Source organism: Lepisosteus oculatus, chromosome 28 (assembly GCF_040954835.1).
Source record: "Lepisosteus oculatus isolate fLepOcu1 chromosome 28, fLepOcu1.hap2, whole genome shotgun sequence".
Lineage (NCBI taxonomy): Eukaryota > Metazoa > Chordata > Actinopteri > Semionotiformes > Lepisosteidae > Lepisosteus > Lepisosteus oculatus.
Window position 1 is genome coordinate 9,255,155 of NC_090723.1, and position 16,775 is coordinate 9,271,929.

The window sequence follows — 16,775 nt, forward strand, 5'->3', positions numbered from 1 at the left end:
TAGAAGTCTAATTGGATTGTTCTAATTTGAGCAAGAAATTATTAGTATGCCAATCTAAAAAAAAATAAAAAATTAACCAAAATATTGCTGTGCGAAAATCCTTAAAAAATTTCACAGAATTTATTTTTTGGAATCATGTTCTAACTTAATGTGAAATGCTTTTAGCTCACCGGGGACTTCAAACCCTAAATATTTTTACACAATGCAAACACACACTTTCATCAAGCTTATAAAGGTTTTATTTCATCTATGAAAATAATGTACAATAAATAATTTGCATTTTACTATTAAAGAATCTCAATAAATAAACTAGTTCTAAAACCCAGAAAGAGGGACAATACCCTTTTCGAGAGAATTTCTAAAAGCAGCTCGCTATCCAGTCACATTTTTTTTATTTATTTCCTGAGAGTTTATCGATTGAGTAGGCTACACTGTTCGCGACTCCTTCCTCTAACGCCAATAAATATAAATTAAAAAAATAAAATAAAATCAAAATAAAATAAAAAATTAAATACCTGAAGTTCGGAAAAAGAGACTTCCAAGAAAGTCAAAACATGATTGGACTTGTAAGAAACCGAATATTTGTAGAGTCTCTATCCCATTTAAATAACGTACGAGTTCGTTTTACACTGGAAACCCGGATAATGAAAGTCTGTGTTCTAGGGGTGAAATATGGGTGAGCTCCTGCAGCTGAGGCGACTACGAGAGTCTACAATTTCGAGAACGAAAGTCGCTTCTCTGCCCCTTTCTGTCCTAAAACTGAAAGTGCTGTAAGTCGATGGTACAGAGGGTGCTCGTGAAGAAGTCGAAATCCTCTTCGGAAAAATCCACCGGACTGTCGAGCGAGCTCCGCAAACTCGGCGATAAAGCATCTGAGATCTGTAGGCAGGAGTCGGGGGAGAAGAAATTGAGCTCGGCGAGGGAGGCGGCGTCCTGCGGCTCGGGAAACGCATTATCCGGGCCAGATGCGCGGCCCTGGCTCATTGTTGTGGGGTTATCGTGAGTGGGCGCGGGGAGCTCAGGCGACCTGACAGCTTTGTCAGGGCCCGGTGCGAGGTCCTGGCGGCGGCCCTGCTGCTGCTCCTCCTCAGGGGAGGGCCGCTCGCCGTCCTGGCCGCTGGCGTAGGAGGAAGACGGTTCGCGCGTTTCGCTCTCGGGCGCGGCCGGGCCCGAAACGTCCAGGGGCTGGCCGGCTAAGGGAGAGGCCGGCTCCGCGCCCTCCGCGGACTCGAACCCGCCCGGGTCTCCATCCTGGCCCTCCCTGTGGTGCGTGGTTTGCCGTTTGTGCTTCATCCTGCGGTTCTGGAACCACACTTTGACCTGACGCTCCGTTAGATCCAACAGGGCGGCGATTTCCACCCGGCGGGGCCGGCAGAGGTATTTGTTGAAGTGAAATTCCTTCTCCAGCTCCAGCAGCTGGGTGTTGGTGTAAGCGGTCCGCAGCCGGCGGGACCCGCCGCCGGACTCCAGCCCGCTCTGAGACTCTGCAAAGAAACAAAAAAAACGGAAGAAAAAAAAAGAATAAAACATCCAGCTGTCGAAATAACCACAGAATCAGACATGGAAAAAATGTGCTGTTTAGCTGTCATTAAAATAAGTAACTAGAAAGCATTCTCCAACAAATCATAAAACGATTCATCAATCTGTCCCTGTGCTCCGTTATGTAATTATACAGGAATGTGTGCATAGGAAGTCCGATGCACACACCTCTTCCAAAAAATAAAGAGAAATGATTTAGAAACGCAAACGTCCTTTCTGTAGCCAAATTTCAGTTGTGCCCAGAGCTCTTTCTTCCTCTTCAGAGGTTGTGTGTGTGTTTTTTGTTTCCTTTAAGACACTTGGAGACCATCAAATTCCGAGATTGTATCAGTGTAACGGATTGAGAGATGAATATAACCGAGAGGGATTCGTTTTTTTTTTTTGAAGACAACAGTTTTGTCGGCTTCTTTTCAGGTACATCGAAACATGACTTCGCGTCCACATATCTGCTTGTGTCAATGCATTTTGCAGTTCCCCACGAAAAATAAAATAATGACCCTTGTCGCTAGATTTTCTTTGAATGAGCCATCACAGTTCAAAAGGGTGTTCAGTAAACATATCGAACGACTGATTTTCTAAATAAATGCAACGGGGGAAAAAAAACAACCTAAACTAAAAGGGACCGATTTTGCCCTCACACAGAGGGAATGCCTGCCTGGGTTACACTGGGTTACACCACCCATGAAATACCCTCCTTCTCTCTGCTCATTTGGTCAGGCAAACAAAAGCGTCTTGGGGGAAAAAAATGCACAGAAATGTCTTATTTCGTTGTCATTCGGAGCCGGTGGCACCGTGTCACCGTGTGAAAAGTACAAACTGCGTCTCGCACGCTATATTTATATCTCCTAGCAGGGAAAGAGCTAGTGTTGTCACCGAGGCAAATCCTTTCGTGCAGTCTCTCCGAATTAAAGTGCTAGAAACCTTCACGGTCTGCGGCTTTTTTTTCTCTTTTCTTACAAATAACAGCAAAGCTGACAGCTTTAATTCTGGCACCGACCTGCCGGCGAGTCCAGCCCCGCTGCCGCGAACGCGGAGGGCGAGGGCGAGGAGGAGGAGGAGGAGGCGGCGGCGGCGGCAGCCCCGAGATGCTGGCTCTTCTTCGACGACTTCTTCTCCTTCATCCACGGGAACTCGGCCGCCGCCGGCCCCGCGGTCGCCGGAGCAGCTGGGCTTTGCGGCGCTGGGGTGCGGAGCGAGAGGCCATTTGCAGCTCTTTTCTGGCTCCTGGGTCGCGCCTGGCTGCCGGTGCAGGGATTGAGGCTGGGGATTGTGTGCTCGAACGGAGGAGGAATTAATGTCGACTCCTTGATTGATGGAGTTTGAAATGACTCCAGGACAGCGGGAAAAGACGTCAGGCACTCTGCGAGGGAAGGCTGGCTGTTTATGAACCCAATCTCCCTCTCAAATTCAAAATTCATAGCTTCTCCTGGTCGGAAAGCAAGGCTGGTGTCTTCAAATAATAAAAAAAAATAAAAAACACCGCGTAATAACGAGGGTCCCGCTCTGCGATATTTTGCGGGCTTTAATAATTGTGTATATTGGTGATATTACTGTCGTATGGGGACCTGGGGCTGCTAAACTGTGGAGACGAGGGCGAAAATGCGACCAATTCCTCGTCACGTGATCCAAAACGACCAATTACAAATTCGGGGCCTGCAGGAAAAAAGAGAGCATGCTTTTCTCCAATTGATCCAAAAACACAGGAGCCTGGTTTTGTTTCACTTGCTAGGGAGTTGCATTTCCGACGCCTCATCATCATCATCATAATAAAAAATCTCGGGTCTGCACCTGACTCTCGCAGGAGAGTTTTCGGGGCGTCAGTGTTGTGGGGAGTCCCACGCCAGACTGTGGGGGTGACGGTGAGATGTGTTGTATACTGTAATTGGGGCGATTAAGACGTTCGCAGGCTGGCGAACCTTGGGCATTGTGATGAGCAAAGGTCATTAATCTTTAAGGTTCTGACAAGACCAACAGACAGGGCAAAACGAAGTTAAAAGAACTTCCTCTTGTGGGCACCGAGACAGTGGCTTTCAGGTTAGAAACCTGACGTTCCCTCTGCTTAAAATGAGAATATTCTCTTTTACACACACCACACATACACTGTGCATGGGCAGCAACACTCTCTGTCGGGATGAGAGGTACCATTACACACTTTTTTTTTCATAAAGGGAACCGAGCAGTGGGATCATACGGCGAGACCCAGGCTAATGTAAGTGGCTTTTCAAGATCAGTCTTGTTCTTAATTCACCCGAGTTATATGCAGCGGCATACATTTTTAGCGGCCGCTGACAACCATAGAGAACAGAGAAGTAAACGTGCTGTCTCGCAACACGGCCCCGGTGGTCGAGAAACGTTTAGCTTTCTAAAACGGGGTGTTTATTTCCAGTATCTGGAACACCTAGGGTTCATTGGGAGGTCGCAGGAACAAGAGAGCATCTCCCTTTTTTATTTCAATTCGATTGTGTTGCTAAAATGTGCCAGGCAAAACTTCATGGACAAATATACACAAGTCTTCCTTTTTTTTTTAAACCGCATTAGGCATTGTGATACTAGTTTTTTTTTTTAAACGAAATGTAAAGGAAAGGGTATTTTTAGAAACGGCGTGCCGAAATAGTGAGGAGTGATCAATCTTTCTCCCAGCAAAGGGCTTGACAGCCAGAATTCAAACTGGCCTCAAGAATCTGCCTTTTCCTTCCCAGCACAACAAAAGAGGTCCTTCCTTTGGAGCTACAGCTATTATTATTATTATTATTATTATTTAAAAAAAATTTCGAATCCACCACGTTTAAAAAATGTTACTGTACAACCGGTGCCTGGCGCAACTGTTAGGTTTTCTAGCACGGCTTTAAAATGAGATTAGAAATGCTTTCGCTCTGTTCTGTTTCTCTGAGATTTAAATGCGTGGGCCCAAAATGTCGTGCTTTTAGCCATTGAATTGTTCTGCAGGCATTAGGAAAGCTGAGGGAGAAAAAAAAAACCTCGCGTGGGCGTGTAAGGCGTTTTAAAGCTTGCACAAAGCAGGCGCTCCGGTGAATGCGCCGGGGCGAGATCCTGAACGCAGCTCCGGGCCCTCTCTGGAGATGACTCCGCAAGCAGGCGATGTAAGGAGCGGAGGATTCGCAGCTTGTATTTGAGAGGTTTAGCGAAAAAAACTACTTTCGATTCTCCAAAATCTAAAACGTCAGCTACTTGAATGCTAGACTATCTGTATTCTATAGAATATTGCATAGGATGTTTGTTCTTAGTTCTTTTCGTCCTGTCTGTTGAAATTTCGTTTCTTTTTTATTGTTATTTGTAATCATGTTTTATCTGGAAAATAAATGTGCAACAATGTGAAAGCTGCAAACTGGCATTGATACAAAACAAAAAAGTCGGGTCATTCCGTGCCTCTCTGACGGCGTACTCTTTTAAATCATCGAGGGGCGGGATTTCTATTTTCAATTCACCGATCCATCAATAAATAATGCTCGCGGAATCTCGGAAAACTCTCCTCGGCGACGCTGTCCGCGATTGAAACGGTATTCCTGAAGAGAAGGGGCCTTGCTGCTCTCACAGAAGGGGGACGGCCGGGCGTGTGCCTTCGCGGCGCTGGTTGAAGATGTTCAACCAAATGGCTTCCTTGCATATCAAATGAAAAACAGCAACCGGGGGGAAACACATCAAAAACAAGACCTGCCGCTGCGAGAATACACGACTGCGCCATGGAAAAGGGGACTCTTGTGCGCTATGTAAATAATTATTTCACGCAGACTTTCCCCCTGATTCTCGCAGTTTGTTTTTTCCTACGCATCCCACACCGTTATGTGAGACACATTTCCTCACAGACCATCTCCCCTGGAAGCACCACACCACGGTCACAAGGATGTGTGAAGACGGACATCTTCAGGGTGGACAGGCCTGTACCAGGGAGAAATCAGTGCCTCTCTCTCGCCCGCCTTCTGCATCCCTGGCAGAAGCGAGCCAGTGTTTGGCTGAAGCGCACGTGACCCACCCACGGCGGCGAGGCACTTCCGGCTCCCTGCCGGCGGTTCTGGGTAGAGAGAGGAGGAGGAGGAGGATTGAGCTTACAAATTGAAACCGCAGTTGTGTGTGTGTGTCTGTCTGAGAGGGAGAGAGAGAAACCGTGTCGTGATTCCCCCGGCGTGTGCATCGTGCAGACGCGTAAAAGACGAGAAAAAATGAATAACAGAAAATTTTATTCAAAGAATTGTTCAACAGACAACTCTCAGCAAGGAAAGGAAAAGTAACTACCAGGAACAAAAGGAGATTTTCGAAAAGGAAGTTAAGCTAGACTTCTAATTCGCCACTATGCAGTAACAGTCTGGGTCCGTCCTCATGCCTGCAGTATAACTCATTACATTATTTATATGTACAAGGCTGACATAAAACCACTCATCTGCCTAGAATACAAGAACTAAAAGAAATTTGCTTACAATGACATGAACACAACGTCTTTCGTAACAGATCAATACTAAAAAAGTACATTTTTTTTTCTTGATATAAATACATAATGTCGGGGGGGATAAATAATACAAAAAAGAAAATATTTAAACTGGCTATAACAAATAAATATATATATTTATGAATGTTCACTCGAACACACGTATAGAAAGACGGCCACGATTGAGCTGATTGGAGGTCTTTCCTTCGAAAATAAGTTGTTTCATTATTTTCTTTTACCCATTAAAATGTAAACTCTAAGTGCAACAATGATGCCGGGACAAGAAGCACGAGCGAAAACCGAAACATCTTCACTTCTGCTTCATTCCTCGGGCACGCATTGTGTTCAAATATACCCTGTTTTCACGTTAAGTCAAGAGAAGATAAAGGTGGGGGGGGGGTTGTTTTGCATTGGTGCTACCTCATGTAAGTGAACCCTAAAGACAGACAGAGAGAAAGGTGGGGTCTCGGAGCAGAGAAGACGGGCAGAGGTGGGGGTGGCAGGGGGAGTGACGCGTGAACTTAGCTTCCCGTTTGTAGACGCTGTGCTGAAGACTAAGTTTGAGCTGCTCGCCTCTCTTCTCGCTATCCGTGGAGGTGGGCGCGGGCGCAGGGGGAGGGTGAGTTAAGGTGACGTTGGAGGATAGAGGTAAGGAAAGAAAGCGAGAGCCGACAATCCAGTGGTTTCCTTGGTGCCAGGGACTGATCGTTCACTAGCTGGGAACCTCTGTCTGGGCGACGATGTACAAAACACTGGAAATTACCAGAAAGACTAAAAAAAAGCCCCCCCACACACCACAAAATCACCTTGAGGAGACTTTGTGCTGAAAAGCCTACACGCACAGCGGCACGGCCCATATACATATAATATATGGCGGATTTTATTGGGTTAACCGACTACAATTACCCCGTCTTACCCCGTTTCTGAATTATTTTTGTTTGTTTTTTTTTTAAAAAAAAGGGTGGTCAGGGGGTACGTCACACGTACAATTGCACGTCAACCGAAAAGAAAACGTGTGGAACTCTTCTGTCTCTCGCTTATTTTTAAAATGAAAAAAAAAAAACAAAAGCCATCCGAATTTCCACGCTTCGCGGGACACGAGAAACCACTGGATCTTTCCGTTGCTGTTGCCGTTGCTGCTCGATCCCGTCGCAGGCGCCCCCGCGTGTTAGTGTCCCCTTCGCGTGCCAAACCTGCTACAGATGCGTGAGCTTGGGCGCCTCCTGGATTCGGCCCGGAGGCGGGTGGTGCGCTGAGAGGTCGGTGTATGTCGGGTGAGGGTCACACGGTCCGTGGTGCTGGCTCGGCGGCATCTGCCCGGCGCCGTTGTAGTCCATGCTGTTGGCCTGGTGGTGCGCCATGTGGTTCAGGCCGTACAGGGTCGGGCCGGAGCCCGCCATGGAATCCACATAGTTCCCGCCGACATAGACCGGGCTACCCTGGATGTTAGGAGTTCCGTAGCTGTTGCCGTTACCCTGTAGACCGTGGGGGTCGTATTCTGGCGCTGTGTTGGCGTACTTCTGTTGGGAAGGGCAGCTTTTCATGGGGTTTTGGTAGGCTGTGGACACGGAATAGGCGTTCTGGTGAGGCTTGTTAAAAGCGGGCGGGGAAGGCGCGTCATAGCCGCCCGTCATCGAGTGCATGAAACCCGCGGAGGACTGCATGGGCAGCGGGGGGCTCCCCGTCGGCGAGGGCCCCCCCGAGGAGGAGCCCATGCCCTTGGACTTCTGGTCCTTCTTGTACTTCATCCGCCGGTTCTGGAACCAGATCTTGATCTGCCGCTCGCTGAGGTTCAGCAGGTTGGCCATCTCCACGCGCCGCGGCCGGCACAGGTAGCGGTTGAAGTGGAACTCCTTCTCGAGCTCCACCAGCTGCGCGCTCGTGTAGGCCGTGCGCGCGCGCTTGGAGGCGGCCGAGCCCGGGGGGCTTTTCTCGCCGCTGCAGCTCTCCGCTGGGTGGAAATGAAATAAAAGATAATTACTACATACAGAAATTGAATGCATCGTTTCCTAATAAACTAGGGAACAGGCACGGAAACTTAACCCCTCTATATTAGTTGTCGCCTCTTCATAACAGTGGCGTTTATTAAGAGATCTGCGCCCCACCGCTGACCTGGTGTATGTAAATTGCTTCGCTCGCCCTATAGCCAATAACGCAGCTGGAACGACTTTCCCTGCGATTAATTTGTATTAAAAACAAACGCCAGCCCCTTGCAATGCACCAATATTGTATTCGCGCATCTAGTTGACTTGATGGCTTTTAAAGGCGCTATATCAGCCCCATGTCTCTTATTTATCCAGCACGAGCGCGGGTGAGATCCCACGTGCAAGACGCACGCGAATGGGTCTCCCCTGCACCTGCGATGTAAGTTGCATGTGCGTGACGTCAGTCATATCTATAAATAGATCTCTAGCTATATTCCTCTCCTGTTATATTTAGCGCTGTAGCTGTAGGTAATGCCAAAATTAGTTTATTACGGGGGGGGGGCAGCTGGGTGAATTAGGGCATTTGCATATCTTAACACTAGTGATGAGCTCATATATAACAGAGCCTTTTATCTATTAGAGAAGTGCAGTGTGATTCTTCCTCTGCGGGCAGCTCGGTGCCACCCAGTTCCACAAACAGGTGCGGAACCACATTTAAACCAGTTAAAAGCGAGTCCACGCGTGATGAACGGAGGCCTTTTTGTCTTCTACGTTGACAGTTTTCCTCTTATGATATCTATGATTCTAAATAGCCGTAGCAACATCATTTGTGGTGTTGGAGGCACAACCCACACTACAGCATCCGGTTTTCAAGTGGTGGCAACACCAAAGGTATCCACCCCCCCCTCTCCTTTACCTAAGTCTGTGTCAAAAATAAACAGAAGAAAACGCCTATCGCCTTGCAGGATTTAGCTCCATGGCCGTTTCTCTTCGGACACCAGACAGCGTTGGTTTGCACCGTTTTTCGACTGATGAAAGGGGGTAGAAAAATAATCGGGTACCAAAAAAAAAAAACAACCCCGTCATAATCAAGCGAGGAAGGTGGGGGGGGGAAGGACACCCCGTGAGCTGTACCTGCGCTCGGGGAGCTGTTTTTCTGCTTCGAGTTCTGTCTCGATTCCTTCATCCAGGGGAAAATCTGCTTGGTGAGGTTGGGGTTGGGGGGGAGGGACGAGGCCTTGCTGGCGGCGGCGGCGGCTTTGCTGCTGCTGCTGCCGCCCGGCTGCTGCGCCGAGCTGCTGTTGGCGGAGCTGGCAGGGTTCTGGGGAGGGGAGACGGGGGGGGCCTGTGGGTGCTCAGGTGGCAGGCTGGGGCGCAGGCAGCTCCCGTTGAGGTCTTTCGCTTTGGCGTGTGGCGGGCCGCCGCCGCCGCCGCCGCCCAGGGACTGCAGCGAGCACGCCGATCGCTGGTAGTCGCTCTCCAGGTGGGCCGACGCCTGGAAGGTCTGCTGGGGCGCCTCATAGCCGAAGCCGTTGGCTCCTTGGTACGAGTAGCCTCCGAAAAGTGTCGAGTTGTCGTAGTAGGTCGTTTTCTGCATCTCCGAAATTAGTTGCACCGGCTACCAGGGTCCTGACGACCTTCTGGAAGAACATTGGCCCCAGGGGTCACGTGACCGTCTCTCTCCAGCGGGCTCTTGCAAGCTGACCTGAAAGGTTAGAAGAAGCACACGATAACGCCGGACCGGGCACGAATCCATCTTCGCCCCTGAAAAGCCTCCTGACATGAATAGCCGTTTCCACAAAAACCCGGCTCGCAGATGCCCGTCTCTGACGGCTGACTCTTTTCTCGCCGGCACACATGTTGGGCAGAGTAACGAATAAGCTCGGGGCTCTTTCATACTCGTCTTCCAAATAAAAACACGCCGATTACATCTTTTGTGTGTCCTAAATGTTATCTTCCCTGTACAGTACACTGAGACCTGTGGGTAATGCAATATCTTATTGTTGTTATTATTATTTAACCGTTCCCTTTGCTTTACAATGATTTATATTTTTTCCTCTTTTAGGTTTTTTTTTTTGTTCCAATAAAAACAAGCTTCTTTGGAAGCGAGTTCGCCTTTTCCTAAGCGGCAACATAAACGAATTATATCTTGCGGTTGTGACGGCGCTGTAGCATCTGCTTCGTTTTCATTCAAATAAGCAGAAACATGTGTACGTGGATAAATGTTATAAACTCGCCTGGAAATGTTCGAAATGACGCCGGGTGACTCCAACGATTTATGAGCAAAAGAACGTTTTTTTTTAAAGAGTCACACCATAACAATTAATGCCCGTTCCTGTCTATTACTTTTGAAAGAGGAGGGCATATCGAATGTGCTGGTTATTTTTATTTTTTCATGTATTTACGGAGAAAAATACATCCGATTTTCTCAACAACAAATTCTTAAAATATAAATTTGACACGTCTAAGGGGAGAATCCTGTTTAAAGAAAAGAACGATCGGTTTGTAAAGGGCCTTAGCGCAGAAAGTCTTGATCGATGTTAAGCTCTAGGCTTTTTGTTTGGGGCGGGGGGGCTTTTTCTCCGGTTACAACACAACGTATTTGGGAAACATTGAAAACTAGAAGAACCGGCGCCTGAACCTCCTCATTTCGAGTTTGGAACTTTGTTCCTGATGTGCAGAGAAAGACGGGCGGTGCAATAGACAGTCTCGGCCGCTGCTCTGCGATTTGATGCATGAGAGGTCAGTCGGGCAAAAGCCTGGTTTTTGTGTGTTTTTTTTTTTTGCCATCCTCGACGCTTCCTACCGAAGGTACAGACCCCGCCAGGCGGCGAGGGAAGGCCGGGGTCGCTCCCCTTCGACCACCGCGGCACCTGGCCATCCGGCTCTGCCCCGATACCCACAAGCTGGGAGCGAAACACAAAGTTTTAATTTGACCCCGCGGCCCTGGGGGATATAAAACTAAACAGCTGGGCCGGTCTGTCGAAAGGATGGTCCCAGGTTCACCGAAACGCAATGAAAACCTCCCCTCTTCCAGTCACAGCACCTAAGCGCCTCCTCATTAATAATCTGTTTTTTATTACCACAGTTATTCATCACAATCAACTTTGGCGTTACAGTTTTCACTGCCAGCAGACTTGAATAATACCGCTAACAGTTAAATAAGAAAATCGTTTAAAACGTTTTCCCAGCCAATAATATCAACAGCAATACTAATACACGACACAAAAGCCGTTGAATTAATTTCGCTCATAACACTGTTCCAATGAATAGGACGACGTGTTCAAAGGAGAAGAAATAAATGCTTTATTAATTGGCTGCTAAATCCATGCAAAACACTGGCTTGGTCCAGCTCGGGAATTTACATGGGAAAATGAAAATAATTTCATGGAATAGTCCCGATATAGCCTTTCTTTGGATTCAGCTAGCACTGTGGCCAGCAAGGGAAAAATAACCATCGAGCCTCACCAACGTGACACCGAATTCTCCGAATAACAACAAAACGTACATAGCAACCGATGATACACTTGCATTAGAAATAAACGAAGCGTCTTATTAAGGGGTTTGGAAATGCTGCATGTTTTTTTTTGTTTAACAAAAGAAAAAGGAAACACAATGAAAAATTAAAATGTGGCCCAGAAGCGAACGGCGGAAATTCTCCTGAAATTAAAAAAAAAAACACGAAGTAAAACAGCGTTTAAATATTGGAAGAAAACAAAATGTTGAATAATGGGGCAGGAGAGCGCAGGGGATCAATCGAAGGCCGTGTGTCTGTGTCTGAGAGCCCGAGGTCCAGCTTTTGTGCTTCAACCTCGCTACACGTCACAAATGTCGGTCATTTATCTTTCCCGTAGACGGCCGGAATCCTAATTATTTACTCCAAGGAATTGTTTGAAAAATCACAGCAGGAATAATAAATATTAAATTATATCCTATTGCAATCAAGCGGGCCACGGGCTTTTCTCCGCCTGTGCTGGGGACAATAACAAAGTTTCTCCTGAATTTCTTTTAACACGATTATAGTGGCGGTGTGGCCAACGAGAAGGCTGTTAACAGCGAACAGTAATGTCACCGCGAAACACAGAAACGACCTCCGATCTCTCAGCTCTTGACTTCGAACGTGTACATCTTTTTTTTTTTAATTGCCTGCCAAACGTCGCTCCTGTACATGGAGTGAAAGAAACGAATGCCGTTTAAATAGAGTCCATACCTCCATATTGAAAATGTTTTGAGACGAGAAAATGAAAACAAATGAAGGCTGCGTGTGCTCTCCAGTCAGCGTTAACACGCTCTGTATTTCCGACATCGAAACCGACGTTCAATTATTATTATTTTTTACATATTTAAAAATGACATATACGTGCGTGTATATAATAAAACACGCCGGGTAAAAGCGGAGACGGAATCTTGAATTACAGAGGCGCTACTTCTGTCCTGAAAGAACGCTGATATTAAGGAAGCCAAAAAAACCAACAAACTTCCAAAAAAATGATTCCCAACCCCCGTTGCTTTGCAAATAAATATTAGAGTAAAACCAAAGCATTCGGATGGAGATGCAAGGAAAAAACGAGAAAGCAGTTGCGTCGCGGAAGGAAGCTTAAAGCATTGTGAACTCTTCTTGAACCGAGATTGGAGTCATATGGTCATAAATCACTAGGACATACACTCCGCCATTCACAAACTGATAGCCTATTTGAGTCCAGCTTACCTTAGCCTCTGACGAGGAAAGCACGGGCAGGCATAATATATTTTCACATCCAGCCTCGCTGCAATCAATAAGCGAGCGTTCTCCCCTCCTTTTAAAAAAATCGCAAGGAATATAGGAAAAGGGCAGCGTGCGGTCGCTGCTTGCACCCCGGCTCGGGGTGTGCTGCTCAGAATCCCTCCGTTTGGAAAGGCGAGACGGCACAGCATCAGAGATCTGTGGAAGGCTCGGGGCTGCGAATGGACAGGCACTGAGATTCTGGCTGCCCTGTCGACTGGTACGCCCTGCTCAGTGATAACAATGGCCTCGGATTTTCCCCCTTTCCTTTCACCGCGCCAAACTGAACATCATAATCCGAACAGAACCCGCGTCTCGCCGGCGAACAGTAATCCGGGCTGGTTTTCTGCCTTATTTCTGGTGGCTGTTATCGCTGTAGCTCCATCAACACAGGGCCCTTTGCAGCTCTTTAAAAACAGAAAGGGGGGCTGCCTTTAGAGTACCGGGCTGGAGTGTTAATCCTTATCAAACACAGCGTCACTGGTGAAAAATTATGCTAATTGCAAACGTGGTGGACACAGGCCTACAGTGGAGGCAAGCACGCCCGTGCTTTCTGATTCACGTGTTTAAGAATTAGGTGTCAATCTATGGTAATATTGTTTTGTGGAGAGTGAAGTCTCAAGTTTCTCGCCTCTCTGGTGGATATTCCATTACCAAAAGCATTTTTCACTCCGCTCTCTCCTGCATGACTCGCCGCTATCTCCGGGTTAGTATCTCAGCCCACACCTCAGTCTCATATAATAATTAAGGCACGGCCTGAGAGAGGGAGGGAGGGATTGGGAAAGTTGTTGCTTTTTCTATGAACAGACAACAAGCGGACTGTTACAGGGCCTGGGAGAGAGAGGGAGAGAGAATGTAGAAAGAGGAGTGAAAAAAAAGGCGAGATAGAGAAGAGACGATAAGCAATCTGTGATATTTAACAGCTCGGGACAAGTCTGAGCAACAGACCACCTTTTAAAAACTTTGATAGCGAGACGGTGCTAAAAGTTTTTACAGTCTTTTTTTTCGGTCGGGGGTGGGGGTAACACCCGTTGGACGAGAAAAGAAAATCTGCACTTCAGACAAAAAAACGAAGGAATTGCAGAAGGAAGAGGAGCTCGCCACGGAAAAGCGAAAGAAAGCACGAAGGTGTTTATATGAGCTGTTTTCTTCTCCTCTCCCCCCCTCTCTCTCTCTCTGCTTGATTATTCAGGACGCTACCCCTTGTCGTTTATGGTCACGCAAGATTTATGACTTCTTGCAGACTAGGCAGCGGTAAACAGCAACTTTAAAAAGATGCATTCCGTGTTAGGTAACTGGAAAGAAGGGATCTGCAACGGCGTGGGAGGAAGAGCGGGGGAAAAATTTAGGAGTTTGCAACATTTGTTTTTTGTCTCTGGGCGGCATTGTTTGCGATTTCGCAAATGTGGCTGAAGAAGGCGAGAGAGAGAGAGAAAAGTATGACCCAGCAAAAAACAAATCCCTTTTGATCTTTAAAAAAAAAAATAGAAAGAAATAAAGACCAACACCCTTTTCAGTCTACCGTATTTCCCCCACAGGAGGAGAAGAGCTACTGGCCAGGAGCTACTGGGTGTGGATTAACCAGCGCTGCCGGTGACTGCTGACGGACTGCGGCAGAAGAGGAACTCGGGCCAGGAAGGGGTTCGGAGGAGCCAGGGGAAGTGGGTTTGGACGAGTCGGACAGGATGTGTTAAATTGCTCCCTGCAGTGTGGATTATAACGTGCGGACGGACGGACCGGGGGCTACCGAACAGCCCACTGAGAGGCTGCAGAGCAGTAGAACCACACGGCGCCGTGTAGCACTCGAGTCCTGCTGTTTGTTATTTTGTCATGTTTTATTTGATGTCTCTTTCATTTATTACAGGCAGAATAATCGCTGAACATATAACATGGCTATTATATATAAACAGAAAAGTTGTCTCATTACAAAAATGATTTGTGAGTCCCACCAGCCTTATGACATACATATGTCAGTAATTTACGGTATGTGGAACGCTATGCATCTGTGTGTAAGGAAATGAAAACTCCCAGTCATTCCGGACATCACTACCTACCTCATTTGGCGACTGTACGTGTTGATAGTCAACCTTATTTTTATAATATTTTCTATATTCAATATATTGTGCTATGTTATTTAATATTTTACGTAACATTAAATACAGTGAAACGACCAGGGAATACTGTTTAAGGAACGAACAGTATTTTAAGATCCAAAGAAAAACACCCTGATCTCACCTGTAACTTTGTTGTTGTTGTTGTTGTTTTTAAAAGAATAAATATAATTGCATAATGGAAATAACACCTGCTTCCTTAACTCCAAAATATTTATTTCGATCGCTTTGTGTGTTTGTAGACTGTGGGATCTCTGCGTTTAGCCCATAGGTGAGTTCCCCCTCACACTGCCTAAATACGTGTGACTGATATTTTAGAAACCATAGTTTTCATCACAGTATTTTGCACCAAAGAGTAAAACATTCATGGTTCAGACACACAACAGTCAGTTTTTTAGCCAACCAGAAATAGCAGAAATAGTGGCATCAATGTGTACCACTATACACAGCACACATGCCAGCATTGCGACTCATTATTTTCGAACACTTTAGATATTCATATAATAAAAAGAATAATTCTCCAAACATTTTCTCATTTTAGCAAGTCGAAAAGAAAGAACAGAAAACGAAATAAGCCTCAGACTCTCAAAATCTGAAAGCTCCCAAGCTCGTTATTTTCTTATTAGCGCGACCCCGGAAAAGTTCTTTCACACATTCATTCGGGTTGGTTTCTGTTGCTGTTGTTTTAAAAGCCGATGACTTACCGAAATTGTGTCGTTTGTCACCCAAAGATTTTAAACGAGAGTGACGTGTCTCGGTGGTGTGTAGGAACTAGAAAAGACAAAAAAAAAAGAGACACAGATTCGATCACAGAGGTCGCGGGAAATCGAAATGTATTTCCACGCGACCTCCAGCGAAAGATCGAACTCGGAAGGAACAGGAAAGCTTGTGAATTCGACAGGCATCGTTAACCTAAATTATGCTCAGGATTACAGGTATAACTGGGATGCAATCGAAAATTATTTAAATGTATCTCGCATCTGGGTCACGGTGCCATCCAACAATTAAAAAGGATGCGACACGGTGTCTCTCTTTGTAAAACATCGTTGCCAAGAAGGGACGGTTCTTGCTGCTCTCGTGTAACGTTTATTGGCACATTGTCCTGGCCTGGACAATTTATACCTCAAATAAATAATAATAAATATTTCGTTTCACATCCGTTTGGTTTATTCTTTTTTTAAAAAAAAAATCGTGTTTCCGTTTTAACAGCGTACTTGGGGGAAACAGTTAATCAGCCAGCACGATATATCTCCTTCTGCAATTCTATATGTTCTGCTCTCCCGAGGAACAGCCCCGGCAGCCGTCCTCTCGTTTGTGAATCCCGTGTTTTTCACCACACGAAAAATATAAACATTTACACCTCGTTAAGGAAATTTCGTTTAAAAAGTAATCCAGAGGTCATTGTTACAATTCGTTATTTCAAAAGATCCAGGCCTTGCAATAAATAAATACCTAATAATAATAATAATAATAATAATAATTATTATTATTATTATTATTATTATTATTATTATTATTATTATTATTATTATTATTATTATTTCTGAAACGAAATTAAAGAGAATGGGCACGGAAACGCGTAGTAACGGGGGAAAAGCAATTAAGCGAATGAATTAAAAAACACCAACAACATACAGATTAAAAACAATGAAACTGACCCCAAATGTAAGTTCTAAACAGACTCGAGACTGAAGGTAACGTGGCAGGGAGAGACCAGAAAAAAAGGCGTAATTTAAAACACAAGCTTTTCTGCAAACCCTGGTACCCTTTTGGAAAAGTAAGACCCACTCTGGAGACACACAACATACTCGTGAGCCTGCGAGTGTGGGGAGATAACCGAGGGCAAAGGACAAGCCTGTATATATATATACGTGAGAGTGTGCAGATATTCAATCGAGTGGCTTGCGGTGGTTTGCATATCAGCTTATTAAAGTAAAATACAAATGTTGAGCGGCCTCCCTCTCCCGGCTCCTGACAGCTGCACTAACACATAAATC

At 46.1% G+C, this 16,775-nt stretch overlaps 2 protein-coding genes across 9 annotated transcripts in view; both read right to left on the reverse strand.

The window, feature by feature from the left end:
• Positions 1-228: 228 nt before the first annotated feature.
• On the reverse strand, positions 229-4,276 carry hoxb2a (homeobox B2a). Its single transcript, XM_006638308.3, has 2 exons — positions 2,537-4,276; positions 229-1,484 (listed from the first exon to the last, which is right to left on the reverse strand). The coding sequence occupies exons 1-2, from the start codon at positions 2,955-2,957 to the stop codon at positions 754-756; spliced, it is 1,152 nt and encodes a 383-aa protein (XP_006638371.2). The 5' UTR covers positions 2,958-4,276; the 3' UTR covers positions 229-753.
• A 1,442-nt stretch (positions 4,277-5,718) lies between these two features.
• hoxb3a (homeobox B3a) overlaps positions 5,719-16,775 on the reverse strand; it is a 59,196-nt gene continuing 48,139 nt past the window's right edge. For 6 of the 8 annotated variants that reach the window (XM_015362321.2, XM_015362322.2, XM_069185720.1 and 3 more), the window contains 3 exons: positions 15,483-15,549; positions 9,040-9,610; positions 5,719-7,931 (listed from right to left, as the gene is read on the reverse strand). In XM_015362321.2, the coding sequence (XP_015217807.1) occupies positions 7,177-7,931; positions 9,040-9,502 (1,218 nt within the window). In that variant the 5' untranslated portion in view covers positions 9,503-9,610; positions 15,483-15,549 and the 3' untranslated portion in view covers positions 5,719-7,176. Of the gene's footprint in view, positions 7,932-9,039; positions 9,611-12,613; positions 12,699-15,482; positions 15,550-16,775 lie in introns of those variants that run through there. The other 2 variants (XM_015362331.2, XM_069185722.1) reach the window with 2 other exon arrangements.